Source organism: Corvus cornix, chromosome 10 (assembly GCF_000738735.6).
Source record: "Corvus cornix cornix isolate S_Up_H32 chromosome 10, ASM73873v5, whole genome shotgun sequence".
NCBI lineage: Eukaryota > Metazoa > Chordata > Aves > Passeriformes > Corvidae > Corvus > Corvus cornix.
In genome coordinates, this window is record NC_046340.1 from 6,466,003 (window position 1) to 6,485,457 (window position 19,455).

Below are 19,455 nucleotides of genomic sequence, written 5' to 3' on the forward strand. Positions count from 1 at the left end.
GGGACCATCTGGTTTTGCAATGATTTTGCCTCAACTGCATGAATTTGTGGGCAGACTCAAAAATGAGAGGTAATGCTACAAATTTCTGTGAGTTCCATTGGTTGGGAGATCTGCTTGGGGTCACGGCAATGCCCTGATGGTTGAGACCTTGATCCAAAGACAGAACACGCAAGCAAGAAACATTTGGTGCACTGAGGATGGGAGAAGCAAGCTTACCCTGCTAGGTAAGAAATAAAGGATGGAGACATTTTGCCCTCAGATGAGATTCAAGACAATTTTTTCACTCTGTCACTTCTTTCTAAATTTCTATTAAGAAATATCCCAAAGGAAAAGCACTATAAAGCTATCACAGAGGTCTCTGGGCATAAAGCCCCTTATTGCACATGTGGCACTGTTAGTGACATTTGTTACCTGCTCATCCTGCCACTCTAACAGGGGAAGGAAATGCTTTTCCATAGGGAAAATGCCACCGATAAGAATGTGAAGACTCATAAGGTGATATTCCTCTGTCGAAGAATGTTTTCTTGAAATGCTGAGATCTACAGGAGATATTTCTCCCAGGAGAATAGCTAGGGAGCAGTAATTACAGTATTTGTTAATTTAAGATGGCAGACCCCAACCGTACAATCTAGCTTTGCTGGGTTTGGTTTCTGCCAAGAAACTGCAACTACTCCGAGGTGTTTTGTCAGCACAAACCCATGGCATCTCTTCTCACCCAGCCTGGCTACTGTGATATGATTTCATAACCTAACTCCTTTCTTTTTTAATGAGTAGCATCTACCTGCCTGACTTGCAGATGATGTGCTTGCAGAACCCATTACTCAGCTCTAATGCAGTTCTCAGTCTAAAGCTAACAGCAGGAGGAGATGCCTCAGGAAAGCAGGATCTACCTTCATCAGCCTTCTTCAGGGTTGTGACCAGTCACTAGATACCTGTCTGGATAAGGAAATTAGCCTTTTGAAGTCTTTGTTTTGGGGGTAGGCGGAAACTAAGCAGAGGCAATGAGATAAACAGGTGTATATTTGGGAGCAGCATCACAATATAAATTAAAAAAATTGAAGAGAGCTCAATGATCTGGACTAATGGCAACAGCAATTATCAGCTGATTACATCTCTAATAAATTACCATGACAATAAACCCCTCTGACTACACGTGTTTCTGAGAAATGGCCTTGTGACCTATACTTCCTTTGGGAAGGCTTTATTGTATTCCACCCAAAAAAGATGTGATTCATTCTGAGAACTGACGAGTTTGGCACGGATATATCCTCTGTACAAACCCAGACTGCAGGGAAAACTCCCCAGCACAGGCACAGCAAAGAAAAATTGAAGGCTGCCACTGAACTCATACAAAAAACATGCTACCCAAGGCTAGACACCAACATGAAAAATGTACACAGCAACAATTATAAACAACGAATCAGTTCTGTTGAATTACTGCCATACCAGAGTTCTAGATGCTGCTTTATAGGAGGTCAGTTTCAAAAATATTCCAAATAGTGAGCTTGGATTCGTATCAGTCACTTGTCTCTGCTTTAAGCTAATGCTTTATTTGAGCTTCCCTAACATTTTGATTCAAAATAATCCTAAAGGACTTCAAGAGAAAATATTACAATTGAAACTTTGTTTCGTGCAGCATCTCAATGCAAATAAACAATTTCTGCTTAAGGACAGGTCAGACCATTTTATTCCAAGACCTTTTAGCCCTAAATCCTTATGTATTTTAAATCAGTAACAGGATCATCTCCTTTTTTCCTCCCCTTTCCATATCCTAATACAGAATGATGACTTAACATTACTTTCCTACTTTAGCTACTATCTTATTGGACTGTCTGGCCCCTTTTCCTTTTAAAACCTCGCCTAGACAATGTCATGACTCCAAGAATCCAACCAGAGATAAAGACCTGGACTGTACAGATAGAGCTGGCAGAGCCAGAGGCTCCCAGGAAAAGGAGCCCTGCCAAGTATTGACTTACAGCCACTCCCATCAATTGAACTGTCAAACCAACACAACATTTAAACAGGTTCCTTCTGAAAAGAGCTTTCCAATCCATCTTTAAATCTTTCTTCTTATTTACTAATGATCTCCTGACTCATGTTTACTGGTTATCTCTTGACATATAAACATCCTAAAAATCCTGAATTCAACAAAAAAGGGATTTGCTGGACCCTCCACTGACACCCCTCTCCTCTCCAAGCCTTTCTCCTGCCCTCAGTTATTCTAATGTCACATACCAGAACAAACTCTCTGAAGAGTAGACTTAAGAAACAGCTCTCAGCATTAAAGCAGGGAAGCAGCTTTCTAACTCCATAACTTCATTACTTATATCATGGCAGACTTAATCATTTAAATGCTGTTTGTTTGTTTGTTTGTTCAGTGCTGGGAAAGCAAGAGGCACTGTATCGTTTTCTCATAGCAAAGAAAAAATGGCAACTGAAAAAGTTCAGCTGCTTCCATTTAACAGCTGCCTGAACAGGTGGGATACACAGATCAGATTAGCTCCATGCCTCAGTACCAAATTCACCTACCATTAAATCCCAGGCTGGAGCAACAAACCCATTTCTTTTTCATTCCATGTACCCCTTTATCCCCCTTCCTGGAGTTACCTGGAGATGTTTTCCATTAGCTCCTGTTGCACGGACCCAAGGCTTTTATGCTGTCCCCCAAGTCCCACCGCACTCCCCCATCACCACTCATCCACGGGGGATGCCAGTCCCGCTTCCCAGCCAACAGGAGCCAGTAAAACTCATCATCCCAGTTCCAGTACTGCTGGAATACACTGGCAAACACCACCGGCTGCTCTGCCCGACAAAAAAAGCTCTGAAGCCCGGAAAAGGCGGCGGGGGTAGGGCTCACTGGCTGTTTTAAATGACCTAATGCTGCCAATTAGGAAGTAGCTTTGGGTAGCTCAGAGGGACACTGGCAGCTGGTTCAAGTCAACAAGCAAAGAGAAGCAGGAGAGCCCCGTAGGATCCTCTGTCTCCATATTAATGAAAATAAAGGGGAAAAGCAAAGGAGTAGCAGCAAGGAAATAAACCCTCATGCCCACATGAAAGCTTGTATCTTGAAGGTAAAGTAATCCAAATAGCTCCCTCCCATTCATTTCTTCTCCAGTGAGGATTTACGTGTGAGAAATTCTGCACAAACCCACACGAGATGATGTTCTGTCCTTACCTCCAGTGCCAGACAAGCAACATGCATTTGAAGTACAAGTTTTTATATGTAACTACAAATTTTTTGTTTCTCGGAAGAAAAACCTCAAATACTTCCTCTCCAACACAAGCCTCCAGCTGTTACTTCCTTTCCTTTGCTGATGACGTGATAGAGACACGCCTACAAAGACGAAACTAAAAAGTAGGAAACCAATTGATTTTACCTACCTGTAACAGGCTCAGCTTCTTGCACCGTCAGGCTGACAATCTTCTTCTTTGTAGAGGAACTTAAATCCATTTCTCCATTAAGGCTGGCTCCAGCATCTACTACAGTCTGGGGCTCAAGCCCCACTTTTTCTGCGGCTGGTAATTCCCCTGAACAAGGTGTCTCTGCTGCAAAAATCACTGCATCAAAACTTTTTACCATTTTAGGAACTTTATCCAGAGAGGAGGCATTGTTAGCCGATACCAAACTCTTCACTCCCACATTTTCCAGTGACTCAACAGCCTGTAAGTGGCAGGAACATGGCGAGAAGGGCAATGCAGGTACAGCTCGGCTTTGCTTTCCGTCGGGCTCAGCCAAGCCCTCCCCCTGAGCTGCTGTGGTGGTGGAAGCAGCGTCGCTGTCGCCGGCCGGACAGACGGTGTCGGTGCTGGAGTCACTGTCACACGTGGGCTCCTCTGCGATGGGCTGAAGCGCTGCCCGGGGCAGCACGCTCTCCGTGTCCTCCTGCTCCTCTGGATATGCTACAACAGGGGCTACTGTCACTGGCCTTGCCACCCCCTTACCCTCACAGGCTTCACTCGGGGCTCCCGCCTCTGAGGCATCCTTTAATTCAGGGGTGCTGCTGTGGGGGGAGATTCGTTGACTGGGGTCTTGTTCTTGGTTCGGCGCCGCATTCGGACAGGGGTCACTCTCTGCACCCAGTGACTCATCTGCTGATGCAGGTCCAAGCATGGTGCCTTCTGCTGCAACTGCTGCTCCAGCCTTGCAAACTTCTTTGGGTTGGACTGTCGCCTTCAGCCCAGCATCCACATTGCTGCTGCTCCCCACAGACGCCCCCAGACCGCAGGCAGAGGGTTTCACAACCGCAGCAAGAAGTTCCTCCGACAAAACCCGCTCCTTGCCATTCTCGTGAGCCTCCTGCTCAGGCTCAGCTTTGCCTCCTTCAGCCTGCTGCGAGAGGCCCTGCTCCGGGGAGCCCTCATCCCCGGCACGGTCCCCAGGCCGGGCGGCAGCTACCCTGCCATGCTCCCCACCATGCTGCCAGGCGAGCTCTGCTGAGCCTGCCCTTGCCACCACCGCTTCCTGGTTTTGTTTAGATTCCTCATTATGAGTTGCAGAGGGTGTGCCTATTAAATTACCCTCGGCACATGGAGCTAATCCAGGGTCGTTACCTTGCAGAGCTGCCTCCTGCCCAGGAGGTGCCACTGCAGCATCTCCCTCCTGACTCACAGCAGGCCCCTCTCCTCTGGGTAGGGGAGAGGGCGATTCCACCTTGCTGCTCTTCCCCTCCTGCTCCGAAGCACTCTCTGCTTTCTCTGCTCCAGTCTGGGCAGGCTCTTTCTCTGCCAGGCCTGTGCTCACGTCCTCTGGAGGGAGCAATGCAGGCTCACGTTCCTCACGTTCGCTCTCCTGAGCAGTGTCTGGTTTGAAGCTGTTGCCCATTTCTCCTTTAATGCCAGTTTGAGCAGCAGAAGGGTGACAGCCAGCAACTTCCTGACCTCCGCCTGCAGAATCTTTGCTTCCTCCATCTCTGCAGCTGCTGGTATCAGTTCCTACTGGCTCCTTTTCACTACTCTCCATGGCTTCAGCTCCATGGTCAGCAATCTCACCACTCTCCTGGCCATGTGCAGCTTCTGCACCGCTTTCATTGGAACCATCAACACCTCTGTTTTCAGGTTCAGCATCAGGACCATCAGTTTCCACACTGCCTTCCTGTGAGTTCAAGCTGGATTTTCCATCTGTGCAGCCTGCTTCCACCTGCCCTTCTTGCTTCCCACTCTCACTGCTACCATGGACTTCCAAACCAGGAGCAGATTTTGATGCACACGCAGGAACCTTCACCCCATTCTCTGCTGGCAATGCTTCTCCAGTGCTCGCAGGGACCTCCTGCCTCGCTGTGACACTGGCATCACCTTGGCTTTCCATGAGGTCACCATTTACCTGAGCAGTGCACGAGTCCACATCAGTCTCTTTGTTACTGCCAGTCTTGCAAAGGTCAGCAGAGACACTGCCAATGTCACCCTCTGCATTTGCACCGTCACAGGCCGGTACCACTCCCACATTTGCATCCTCCCCATTCGAACACTCAGTGCCACTGAAACCACTGAGTAAGGGCTGAGCAGTGCTGGATGACTCGTCCTTAGCTGGGTATTTCTCTTCCAAGTTTGCAGTCCTCTCACCAGGCTCTGCCATCCCATCCTCTGCCCGTCGCTGGCCCTTAGCCCTCTCAGGTGCCCCAGCACAGTTCCTGCACTCAGTCTGGCCCATGGCCACATCCAGGCCCTCTGAGGAAGCTGGGGCTTCACCTGCAGCTGCAGCCACAACAGCAGCACCGTCAGCTGGAGGCTCCTCAGCAGTTTGCACTTCTTGATGGGCACTGTCTGTACTGCCCACGCCAGCTTGATCCAGAACAACTCCAGCCGATGTCATTCCAGCTTCCTCATTTGTATTTCCAGAGGATGGAAGATTTACAGAACCATTTACACTTGCACACAGGCTCCCAGTGCAGTCCTCATCTGATACAGTCCCAGAGCCCTCTGCAGATCTTAGCCCCGCCTCTCCTTCCTTTTTACACAATATCACTGCGTTTTTACTTTCACAGAAGCTCTCTGGGCTGTTTGCACCCCCCAGGCTAACCGTGTCATTTGGTGCATCATTAAAAGCTCCCAGACTGCTGCTGTTGCATTTCTCCTCCTGCTGAGTTTGGTCTGAGAGCTGCCCAATGTCCAGGTGAACCAGATCAGACAGATTTTCCTGTCCTTCTTCTCTTGCCATTTCTTCTAGGCTCTGAGAGGTAGTGGTCAGGTGACCCTCTGCTCTTCTAACACAGCTGTCTCCAGAATCTCCCAATACAGGCTCTGTCTGCTGCCTTAAACTCTGTAACAAGACACAAAAGAAAAAACAAAACCCAGTTTATTCTGTCATGCAGTTACTCAAGACCTGTATCTACCTAATCCTATTCCACATGAATCCTACTCCTGGTGTCATCCAGGAGAGGGCTACAAATGTACTGCAGTGGGTATTTTACGTGTTGGTTTTAGTGGGAGGAGGTAATATTGAAATTATTAGAATGACAGAAACATCAGTTGAAAAGAACATCTAAAGGTCATCTAGACCAACCACCTGCCTGAAATCGGCCCCCTGCCACTGCAGCATCAGGTCAACCATGACTTTATCTTCCCAAAACTCCAATTTAGTACCCAAAGCCTCTCTGGGCAATCTGTTCCTATGCCATACCACCCGCCCATACAGAACTTTCCCTAAATCCAGCCTGAACACCCCGAAGCTGAAATTTGTCCCTCTACCCCCTTGCTACACCATCTGCCATCACTGAAAAGGACTGTAACCTTGGTAATTGCTCTTTGAGAAGCTGTAGTCTCATTTCGTGAGTGCACTTAAATTCAAGATCAGTAAAGAGCAGAATTCAGTCTACCAAATAATGCAAATATATACCAGCCTAGTCCCAAAGGACTTCAAGCAAATGATGCTTAAGAGCACCTTCAGATCCCTACCCAGCACTCCCCAGCATTCTTCAATTTTCTCTCTATGGACGGAAATGCTATTTCAGACATGAGCATTGGCTGGCTATGTCCAAATACACCAACTGCCTCCTGCTCCCAGGACTGAACTAATAATCTAATCTATTCCTGAGAACTGCAGGCATAATTAAATATCTGAAATTTATTTCCTAACTGGAAATAAAAATTTCAAAATGATGACATATTATTAAAATTAATACATGCATTATCATGGAACAGTAGGAACATAATCAATTCCTCTCTAATCTGCATTTTCCTTCCAGAGCATCTGCTTTGTCAACCTTTTATAGTTTGATACAATCAAACCTTTACTTAAAAAGAACTGTTTCAGTATTTCCTTTCATATTCTCTTCTCTGTAGAAGAGAACATATCCACGTTCGCATCTTAGAAATAGTGACTTATTAAATTACTGAGCAACCCCAGTCTCTCAGTGTAAACCCAACAGAGTTCCCCACAGGTTTGCTTGGGGTTTTGCACCACAAGCTTTCCAAGGTCACACTGGTTTCTCACGAAGTGCCTGAGACTCTCCACATATATAAAACTCTAATGAACTATGTAAAATCTGAGCTTTTCTTGCATTTATTTGTAAAAGTATTCCCAAAAATACATGCATACTAAAAGTCTAGCCTGAACAGCTCCCTGCAAATTTTGGTTAAGTTTTTAGTTCTCAGAGAAATAGAACTTCACACCAAAACTGTCAGCTTGAACACCCTGATTATTAAAGCAGCCACTGATGCATCACAGGGAACTTCTGGGTACTGCATATACTGACAGTGGCTAAGATCACCACTGCTACCTTGAGGATATTTCATTTACTTCTCTTTCCCCACTCTGAGGTTTACAAACAGTGAGCAGTGCCACAGACTCACTGAGTCACAGACCACTAAATGTACTCCTGCTGTTTGCCACGAATCTCCCTGCTATTCAAAGCAACCCTGCTGCCCAGTTCCCAGCTATGCTGTCAGCTATGCCTCCCTGGTTTTGAGGCATCCCAAGACAGGTTAGCACTGGAGGCAGCAGCATGGCATCTCCATCCCTTGTGTAGCATCAGGGATGGGACACGGGGCTCTGCGTGCAGCGGTACCCACAGGCTGCAGCTATTTTTTGCAAGGGCAAACAGCGTGCTGGGCATCTGGTGGCTGTAACCCCACAGCAGAGCATGGAAACTGTGCTCCTGGCTCCTAGCCAGGATGGACAGACACAGACAACAGTGACACTTGCTTGGGAACAAGCAGGATTTTACAAAGGAGAGGCTGCAGCAGCCCCAGCCTCCTCATGGTGAAGTCACTCTGCTGATAGCCGGAAAAATACAGCCATCACCAAAGGAAGCCAACAGGCTTTCAACTGACCCAAAATAAACCTAAATGAAATAATTACAGGGCTGCTTTCCAAATTCAAATCAGATTAGATATGAAGTAAAACAGCGGTGGAAAGTAAAGTCTATTTCTGATTTCATTGTCAGGCAAAATGTCCCCAATCTGGCATTTGCATGAGCAAACAACCAGTGAGCCGGATATGCTTGCCATGGTTTAGTGTCTTTTGATGGAAAGGGGAAGAGATTTCACAGTTAGCCTGGAATTACCACTCATGCCACCAGTTCCTGTTGAGATTGGGAGTAATTAACATCTCAGGTACTCAGGAAAGGCTGAAAATAGCTCAGGATGGCCCATTCCCCTAAACATCCCCCCAGTCCACTGGCTGCACACACCAGTTCTCCCCTCTCTTAGTTAAAGCAAGAAAAATATCCTGTTGTTTAGATTCTGCACCTCTGCAACCGCGGATATGTGATCTGATGAAGGAACGCCCACATGTGATGCCAGCTGTGTGACAGACATGGGGGTGTTTCTGAGAAATGGCACAAAAGTGTTCTGATGTTTCACCTTCCCATCTCAACTGAGACCCTGTGGCACCGATTTTTAAGCAGCAGGAGGAAGCCCTTCCAAAGCTCTACAGCTCCCGTGGTCCAACCACCACAGAGCTCGAGAGGACCACAGTGAAGGGACCATCATGGACACAAACCCTGTGTGGCCAAGGCAGGCTTGTCCTCTGAGTCCTACACTGAAGTGCTACTGAAACAGCCATTTTTTCCATCACCCATTGCAGAGACTTTCCTCTCAGTCTCTCTGACCCTGAACTTTCCATCTGAACAGAGATGTCCCCACCGTGCTTATAGCCCACACCCCAAGCCTCACTCCAGAGCCTGCCTTAAGCTGCCCAATGTCTGCCAGACAGGCAGAGGGTCAGCATGTCTCCAGGGAGGTGTTCCTGCACATCCAAGGGGGTCCAAAACTAACAGAGAAGGCAGGAGCTGGAAGAAGACAGAGGCAAAACAAAGCTGGCACTGCACAGCCCCGAGCCTGCTTCTCTTCTGAGAGAGAACATTTGCTGTCTAATACAGCTTAATCAGATCTCTCCATGTTCAAATAAGAAGCAAATGGGCAGGTGTCCACCTGGACGCTCAATAATGACTGAGAGAAAACGCCTAGGGAAACATGCCCTGCAGGATGCTGACATGTAAAAGTCCTCCCCAGGTGCCAGGCTGCAACCAGCCAGATCTGCTTCTCTTCCACCCCCTCAGCCCTTTGCTCACCTGGTGGTGGTGGCTCTGCATGTGCATCTGAAGGTGCTGAATGTCCCTCTCCCAGCTGGCTGCTGTGCCCTCCTTGGCCTCAGCTGTCAGCAGGTACACATCGAGCCCGCGGTGGTGCTTCACGCTGTATTCCCCCGAGTGCACGGTGTGAGACAGGGTGCTCCACGAGTCCGGCTCCCTGGCTCCCTCCCTGGAAAACAAGGGTGGGTTAGTGGGCAGGCAAGGAGGGATCCTGCATGGCAGGATACGCACGCTCTCCTTCACTCTGGACAGTCATCTAATCATCGGAGTGAGCGCAGCACGGCACCGGCTCCAGGGCCAGACAGACAGATACACACACTCCTCAGTTCTGAAAATTAATGTGATTTAGAGCTAATGCCAGCCACAAGCTTTATTTCACAAGGTCCTTCTCAGGTAGAGGCCAGTGGTTTTTACCCCAGACTATGACAGACTAGCAGCAAAGGGCATGACAACTGCTTTTTAAATTGAATTTATCATGGGTGAAGACCACCAAAGCAGCTGTCACAGAACAGCAGACACCTGAAAGGCAGAACAGCAAAGGGACAAGTTGCAAGGAATGAAAACTATCATGGTACAGATGGTATAACTTCTACACCAAAGCCAGCACACTGCTCACAAACACCCAACTGAGCCATCAAATTGCAGCAATTTTTTCACTCCTGAAATGAATTTAACTTGCTCTGTGAAACTGCCTCTGTGCAAGATGTTCTCAGTGTTGTTAGACAGCTGTTTTTCTGCAGCACTATCATGGGCTTTCTTTTTACCAATCCAGAGGAAAGAGAAGAAAAAAGATGATGTAGATCAGAATGAAAAATAACTTAGTAGGTAAATGTAGTAAACAGAAATTTCTATTCAGTCGCTCTTACAGAACATCAAACTCTGATTTTGCAACAGCTTGTGACTCAAAGCAGTAATTCCTCAGGTCTCATGGAGGACCTTTGAGGTGGTGAGGAAATACTGAGGTGATCACCAGCTTCAGGTTCATAGATTTCGTTTTGAATCAGAACTGATTCAGGAAACCCAAAATCTGTTTTAATCATCCCAGACAGAACAGCTTGTGCACCACACCACCAAGCCCTGCATCCCCCAGGAGAGACGTGGAGCCAAACCCAGGAATGTTACACAAACAGGGGATGACACTGACCTGCTCAGCGGTGCAAGAAATGGGAATTTCCCTGTCTTCCTTCTACCAGGGATGCATCTACTGAGACCCAGCTCCACCTGTGAGCTGGGCTGGGGACTGGACTAGATGACCTTTAAAGGTCCCTTCCAACCCAAACTACTCCATGATTCCATGATGTCCCCTCCCTGCTGCAGAGACTAACCATTTCCAGATCTCCCTTTGCTGCCGAGCTACAGATTTCCTTGGAAGGGGCAGAACTGTGGTTGTTTTCAAATAATTAGGAATTCTAGAAGGTACATAAACAGCAAATGCATGCCATCAAGAAGGTAAAAATGACACATAGATTTCAGCATCTTTGCTGACAGGTCTCTTACTTTAAATGCTGCAATTCTTTCTTATAGGCAAGTGCCCCCCAGCAAGCCACAGGACTATCTCTCTGGGAAGCCAAGCAATCTAGAAAGCAAAGTCATAACGAGCAAACACCATGATCAGCAACAGGAATGGGCAGAGCAGGGTGGGGAAACGGTCAAATGGTTCATCACAGGCAAGAAAACCTGTGCAGGCAATAGTGGTGGCAGTGGCTGCCCCTGCTCTGCCCTGGCACAACCACCCACCCCCTTCTGTGACTCATTTTGGGTTAAATCTGCAAGGAAATTCAGACAAAGCAACACTGTGGCTTCCACCATTCACCACCATTTATCTCAGTCATGACTTGACTTCAGCAGAATTACACTTGATTTAAGCAGAATCAATATTTCCACAGAGAAACAGAAGGAAGCATCCAGTTTCTGGTGGTGATTGGTATAAATCCACAGAGGCACTGAAGGCAACTGAGCCCTTACAAGCAACTAAAGAAATTACTTTCCTTTATCAAGGAAACACAGACATTTCTGTCTGGAGTATTTTTCTCTTCAGCTGTGTATGAGAAACCACTGTACTCAGGGCCACTCTCGGAGTACAACGAGGCAGTCAGCACAAAGCCCACGGTCACCCACTCATGGGGACAACAGCAGCTGGATTAAAGAACTGAGTGCGATGAATCTGCTCCACTTTCTCATCAGCTTCAAGGGCCCTCACAGGCATCTCCATATCAGCACCCACAAAGCTGCCTGCATGACTCGTTGAGCCTCAAAGGGCCCTCAGCAACTTCAAAAGGCTCAATCTGGAGCAAGATGACAGGCAGAGTCCCCTTCAACACCGTGAGTGTGTCCACCCCTCCAGCAATCCACAACCTTCACACGGCCCAGATGGATCAAATAGTCACTTTTGCTTACAAAGAGAGCAGTTTCTTTTCATATTCAAGCTGCCAGTCTGTGTTACACTTTATGAAAAGCTTTTAACCTTTTGAGAAGCCAAGAAGTTTTTCACATTCAGCCAAGTACAAACTCTAAGCTCTCATTTTTAGTAGCAGTCACCTTCGTTACACAAAATTAAGCAGTGAGATAGCGAATGGTTCAATCTATTGCCTCCTTCAAACTATCCCTTTCATACTCTGCTCCATCCCAGCACTAATGGTCTGGAGCAGAGGACAAATGAGGATTCACAAGCATTAACTCATTTTCCCACCACTGTTCCTGTTGTTCAGGCAATCACTTCCAAGGCCACGTAGCTCTTTTGAGAAGACACTCCTGCTCATTTGCCCTCATACACTGAGCTTCACTGTTTGTGCCTTTCCTGCATATCTCACTGCAAGTCCTGGCTTTTATTGAGAGATGATAAAAACACACTTTCTTCCAGGAAAAAAGCTTTGCTATTACGCATTTTGTACTTCCTGGCTGTGAAAGATGCTTATTTTGTCCAGACTTGGAATTTTTGTAGTGGTTGTATAGGAGTGCATATCCAAGCTGCTCTACTAGGAGATAAAAACAGATACGCAAATACTTACTGAAGATTTATTAGCAAAAATATGTATACAAACTCCAGCCTTCAAGAAGTTTGAAAATCTGCTTTTGTTCAGCACAAAAATCCTGCTTGCTACAGTTCGCCAGCAACAACGGAAATCTGTCTTCTTAGGAGATTTAACCATCCTGGATCAAATCTTTCTCATCTTCCCTTTTCAACAGTTTCCCATCAAAATAGGTAACAGATACCAGTGAACTGAACATTTCATAAGAAACATCTCTGAGCTCAACTTTCACAGAAGAAAGTATCTTGGTTAAAAAACCAAGGACTGCTTGAGAAGGCTGATAGTGTTCACTAGCTCTACCCTCTGCACAATCATGCCATGACCCACTGAAAAAGCCTGGAAGAAATTCTCCAGCTCTGGTCCTTGCTGCTTTTGCCCCATGGAGGCAAACCCAGAAGGGAAATTTTTGGTTGAAAGAAAGGACAGACTTACTAGCCTGCCCTTCATCTGCAGAAAGGTGGCTCAAAGAAGAATGACAACTTCAAACAGAGAGAGAGGAGAAGCAAAAATACTTCAAAATACTCTCAAGGCCATGTCCTGCTCTATCTGGGAGCTGATTAGATTGGTGAAACTACAGAATCACGTCCTGCCCATCTGGCATGTAAGACAAGATGATAGATCACAGAATCACAGAATGGTTTGGGTTGGAAGGGACCTTAAAGATTGTCTAGTTCCAACATCAGTAGGGACATCTTCTACTGGACCACGTTGCTCCAAGCCCAATCCAAGCCGCAGGAAGTGGTTTTTATTTAAACCTCCCAGAACTGCCCAAGTAGACTGGTCCCTTTTCAAGGCACAGCCACACTGTGCTCGTGTGCTGAATCTCTCCTCATCTGGCAGGGGAGCAGATAGTGAGTGGCGGAAAAGGGAGAGGAAAGCCCGCACGGCACGGCTCCTGGCTTCCGGCAGATATGGGCAAGAGATTTTTAAGAAGCGGGAAGATAAGTGAGAAAAGGAGAACAAAAGAAAAAAACCAAACCAAACCACCAGATCAAAAGCTCTGCCTGCCCGCAAAAGCTGCAGAAACTGTTCAGTAACAAGGGTCTGAAATTCAGACGTGCTGGTGCTCGCAGCAGGCGTGTTTTCCAGTACCAAGAGACAAAGTTTGAGCCGGAGGGGAGAGGAAGAGGAGGGAGGAAGAGATCAGAAAACGAATGAAAAAGCCTCAGTGAGTTAAGCAAAACTTTGTGTTAGGAAGATTTATCCCACAGTTTCGCAAAGGGGCAAGGAAGGCAGTGTGGAAACTCAAGGTTTTATTTCCTGGGGATATCCCCTCCAGATTTCTGAGCTGAAACAAAACAAGCTCAGTAGCATTGCCAGCTCTTAGGATCTTACTGCAAGCCTGACAACATCTGTGGGTTTATTTTGAAAGCAGCAGCACCCAGATCCATGTGGTAAAGAAAAAATGAAAAAAAGGAAAAATCAATTAAAAAAAAATTTAAACAAAGCCTCTACCATTATGGCTGCAGTGAAAAGCCAGGAGATGCCAGAATTTAGACGCTCTTATCTGTTAGGTAAATAAAAAAGTAACTAAACTGAATTTTAATCTTACATTCTTTTTATTACTATTATTATGGTATCACAGTGAAAATACCAGATCAGACAGACTGTAATCTGGGATAAACAAGGAATGGTGCCTATAGGGATAGGATTGGTGGTGATTGGGCACCATGCCCACAGCATGGGTAATTTAAATCAACCAACAATCCCTCCTGGGAAAACCCAACACCCACACTCAATGCAGTCACCAGCAGTTAAACCAATCTGAGAAATCTGACCAAACAGAACTTCAGTGTTATTTGCAGAAGTGTTGGGGTAATGGAGGCTTTGTATCTGTATGATCAACTCTGCACCCAAACCTTCCGTGATACACAAAACATTAATGCACACAAACACTTTCTTGCTCCTCCTCGTTTTTACAACCATCCATATGCAGTGTATGTGAGACCTAGAAAACATGTGCAACCAGTATGTGCTAGCATGGGTTAAAATAAACCAACCATTTTCAAATTTAAAAGAGATTTAACCAACACAGAATTCATGCTTCAGGTGTTTCCAACTGTTCCAAACGCCCCAGGGAAGTAGAAAAAAAAAATGTTTCTCATATAAGAAAACTCTATATATCGCTAACTAATTTGAATAGTTTTGATGGTGAAAGAAAGAGTTAAGTTCATCTGATGCAGAAATAATGACTAACCCCTAACAGTGCCTCACACAAACATGAACTGCAGTTGTGGGTTCTGACACCAAACTGAATTCAGGATTGCATAACCTACCCTTTGATATCAGATTAAATATTTAATAATTGAATTCAAAATATGTAATGCTAACTTCTCATTGATCAACACACTATACAGCAGCAAATCATAGAGAAAAGCTGGCTTGGTCCTCCAACAGCTGCCTGCAGATGCACATATCCTAAGGGAACATGTCCAGTATTTCCAAATACAAAGTCTGTACCTCTAAACCCAAGCATTTCTTAGGCCCCAATGTTAATTATACATTAAAAAAATATATATAGAAATACAGCTACCAACTGTCATCAACTATATTTGCCAAAAAAGTACAATCTGCATTCCATAAGAGTAACTGTTATTAAATGCATTTTCCATTTGTTTTATTTTCAGAGCCTTATGTAACAAGAAGGATGGCCTGCTCAGGATGTGGAGCTGTAGGTCCAACACAGAACCCAGTGTTCACCTGGAGTCTCATCAGCAAACAAAGGAAATTTAAGGTGGATCTATGAAAAGCACTCAAGAGTGAAAACAGATGCCATTTGTTGCATTTTAAATAAAAAAACACCGTCATGGAGACTACTTCAGCAAGCAGTGTTTACAGCTAAAAACAGCATCTCAGATCAGGACAAGTGATATGGAAGAAGAGTTGTCTCTGCAGAACATCTCCACGTGCTGCAAGCGAGCGTGATTGGTGGCTCTGCAACACAACCCCAAGAAGAAGCCATCCCTTTGGCTGCCTCTGGCACAGCAGTTTACAAAGTCTTCTTCTACAATAATCTGTTCAAACTGCAAACCCTACCATGAATGTCACTGCTGGAAGCAAATCTGCTAAATATGAGCATCCTAACTGGGTATGCAGCTAGCCCATGCCTGAGGCCAAAAACTCAGCAGTTCTGGGAAACCACTTATCTGCATTTTCTAAATTTATCCTGAAACAGAGATGGTCTCTCATAATCACTTACCAACCACACAAGGCTGTCCAGCACTTATGGCTCATATAATTTTTGGGAACACTTCCAGATCAGGATTGCTGGGAGAAGGGAAATAATTTCTTCTCATATCTTAGCAAATATTCTCAGATCTCTTCTAAATCTCTTCTTTCTCATCCTCACAGGTCTGTTTCCATGATCTCCCAGGACTACAATTTCTGAGTGGGAAATCAGAATCACTAAAAAGCTGTTTCTACCACATAGACTAAGCCTTCTCTCTCTTCTGTATTCAGAGGTGGCTACATACAAAACAAAGGGGAGGAGGGAGCCAAAGAATGAAAATACAAATCTTCATAGGGACGTGGGAACACACCAGGAAGTCAGTAAAAGTTGGAGCATGATGTGGGTGAGTAGGTGGAAAGAGAGAAACACAAACTCTTCCTGCTCCATCATGTTCACACCTGGTTGCCCCATCCTCCCACTCCCAGTGCGCTCCTCTGCTGTGGCCAAAAGAAACCCACAGCACCTCAGCATCTTTCTAATCACTATGTTAAAGATATTAAATGATGGCGTTTCAATTGAAAATCCTAAGAAACACACAGCCACAAAACTAGACCCTGAAGATCACTGCTTCTCCCACACTGCTCCAGACACACTCTGTCTGCAGCTAAACAGCATCTCCTTAACACACCTCTCTGAGAGTCCTCTTTCAGTGCCCTTCCAACATTTTTGAATCCCTCTTAGCACATTAATCTTGTGCCATCACTTGTAGAGACAAAGTCAGCTGTTCTCCTGCCACACCACAGCAAGCCATACCTAAAACCCAGCTCCCCACATACCAATCAAATGGATTTGTTGCTTTGGTTTGGAGTCAAAGAACAGATGGAGAAACATCAGCACTAATTCAATAAACCTTACAGCCCCTGATTCTGCTTAGCCAGAAATAAAATATATGTATACCATGTGACCAATTTTAAGATCATGCTTAAACACTCTGCTGAACATGAACTGGGTATTTCTGAATTTAAACACTTGCTTAAAGGGCCTGCTAAATCGGGGTGGAAAAAAAACGAACATACAAGGCAAATCCTCTTGCAGCTCCAGCTCAAAAAAGCAGAAAAGTGTATTCAGCTATAAAAGTAAAGCCACTGAAAAAGCTTCCTTATTTGAGAGGCACCACGGAGATTACAACCCAGACTTCATCAATTACTTACGTAAAATAAGAACAATAGCAAGTGATAATCATGGATTGCAAAACATTCCCAAAACCCTTCTGCTGCTACCAGCAAGTTATTCCTCATGTGTGTTAATTCAATTATTTTAATTTTGGAAATACAGACTTGTACCGATTTACAGTTTCACAGACTGAGCCTCCTGATTGTTACCAAGAAATCTGAAGGGAAGACCAATCCCAGAGCTGTGCAGAAGCACTTTTGGGCAAAAAGCAGAGAAACCAGCAAAAGTGAAAAAGGTTTACAGTAAAAAACTCAGAGACTGTTGCAACTCTTTGCAAAGATTAGAAAAATGCAATTTTAATTTTTTTTTAACTCGGTTTTATTTTTCTCTCTCTTCCCTTTTTCAGAGGACATAAATCACTCACAGCTGTGAAGGAACTACAAGTGTTTGGCTTTGCTGGGGATAGAAATGTTACTAGACAGAAATAAAATCAGCAACCAGGTCAGTGTTTGTATGTTTTACACAGCAGCACTTGCAACCTCTCTGCAGTCCCGCACGCCCCCGGTGTCTTGGAGCCATTTTCCCCACTGCTGTAAGAGCCCTGCAGAACATGGAGCTGGCAGGGGATTGTGTTGCTGCCCTGACTGCACTGGGAAACACCAACTCCTGCACTCTGCAGCTGTCCAGTTACCCAGAGAGTTCCACCAGCCTGTTTAGTGACTGTGCTGCCTCTCCAGAGCCAGCGCCCTGCAGTCAGCATCAGCGCTGGGGAGCGACAGGCTTCAACCACAGGCTCTTCTCTCTGGAACTCATGCCTACTACTTGGAAAAGGTTGAAACTCAGAGGGCTTTGCAAACTGTGCCATTTCCAAAGTTATCTTTATATGTAAATCTTGATATATTTATTTTCCCTATAAAACTAGTGCCCTTCTGCACTGCAGGACAGTGTTTACTGTGCAGCTCTCATCTTGGAGATAAAGCAAGTCCCCTCAGGAATGATACACAACTGATGAATGTTTATTGGTGATGAATATTTATTTGCTTATATGAATATTTATTAATGAATGCTGCTATTGACTCTCCATCCCTGGTGACCTACATGGGCTCTGTGACAGCTCCTTGTTTGGGTCTCAAAAGAACCAGCACCCTTCCTCTCTGAGGATGAAGAGCCAGTGCAAACCACAGAACAGAATACTTCCAGGGATGGACAACTTATATAGGAAACATCTTTCATTTTTTTTACATGAAGTACTGCAAAAGCTGAGAGAGGAAAGTTCATCAGATATACAGAAATTCAAAATGCCACCAGTGTAATTAGTTTTTGAGAAAAATATTTACACTGCAGCTGAATCAAGCTGCTTTGCAGACACACCAAGGCAAAACTACAACAACGGAGAAGGTTTTATGTCTATTCTTTAATGACTGTATCCTAATTATGGCAGAATTTCATCCCTTCCCAATGCTGGCTGGGAGAATCATTGTAAAATGCAGGGTCCTGCAAATTAGCAAGTAAGAGAACAATAAATTCCCCGCAAGGATAATGCATCACAAAACATGCCGCATTCATTTATTTGGCGAAGTGCAGTTTAATTACTTGTAAAAATAATGACTCCTTTGTAGGGGCCCTCACTAACATGCGTTGCTGCTCTGTGTTTTGCTGAGTGGGACGAGCTGTGTGCCAAATTTGTGTGCATACAGCGTGAGCATAGGCAGAGCGCAGAAAGGAGGTTGTACAGTGTCCTTTGCGTTTTGACAGCACATAAATGACACTTGCTCTCTTCACAGAATGTTCTGTGTTTTGAAACTCAGTATTTCTCCTCCCAATAGGGATTTTCAAATCTCAATCCCATCTTATTGCAGAAAATGCTCATAATAAAAATCACTGCTGGGGAATCAGGATGTGCCCATTTTGTTGCCATCACCCTCCTGCAGGGAAGGGCTGTGGCTGCCCCTGTGTCACTGCTCCAGTCAGTCCCAAGGTCATACCACAATGCTCCACCACCATCCCGCCCATTGAGAAGGGGCACCATGATTTCCAGCATCCACGGACTTCTGTTTGTAGGGCTTTATGGGAATAGGAGAGTTTTCAGAGTCACAGGACCTGTGGCATGGCTGTCAGATGTTTACACATTGTATTTCCACCCAGCAGTCCAAGAGGAAAACAAATCACAAAGAACAGTTTAAGGATATACTAAGAAGAACAGGAACTGGGACCTTGATGGCAACATTTCTGCAGTTCCTTGTGTCTTATTTTCAAAGACAAATCGCAAAGGTCATCAGAGAAATCCCATGGACTGGGCCGGCAGCATCCCTTACAGGCAACAGCACAGGACAAGGTCATGGAATCCCAGTCCTCTTTCCATTCCACTGAGTGAGAACTGCCATTCCAATACTGGAGCCAGTTGCGAAATACTTCACCAAATACATGAATAGCTGTTGTAATCGTTTTGTTTACTTCCTATTTTTATTTAAATTACCAGCTCTACTCCCATTAGGGTTGCAGTATTTGCTGTGAGCTCTATAATCAAGTTTTGGCCAGCTTAAGCTTCCTGACA

At 45.4% G+C, this 19,455-nt stretch overlaps 1 protein-coding gene across 5 annotated transcripts in view; it reads right to left on the reverse strand.

The window, feature by feature from the left end:
• Nucleotides 1-19,455, reverse strand: part of AKAP13 (A-kinase anchoring protein 13) — a 202,319-nt gene that overhangs the window by 90,232 nt on the left and 92,632 nt on the right. For 4 of the 5 annotated variants that reach the window (XM_039557341.1, XM_039557343.1, XM_039557342.1 and 1 more), the window contains exons 8-9: nucleotides 9,510-9,699; nucleotides 3,382-6,256 (exon numbers count right to left, since the gene is read on the reverse strand). In XM_039557341.1, the coding sequence (XP_039413275.1) occupies nucleotides 3,382-6,256; nucleotides 9,510-9,699 (3,065 nt within the window). Of the gene's footprint in view, nucleotides 1-2,607; nucleotides 2,703-3,381; nucleotides 6,257-9,509; nucleotides 9,700-19,455 lie in introns of those variants that run through there. The other variant, XM_019280882.2, reaches the window with a different exon arrangement.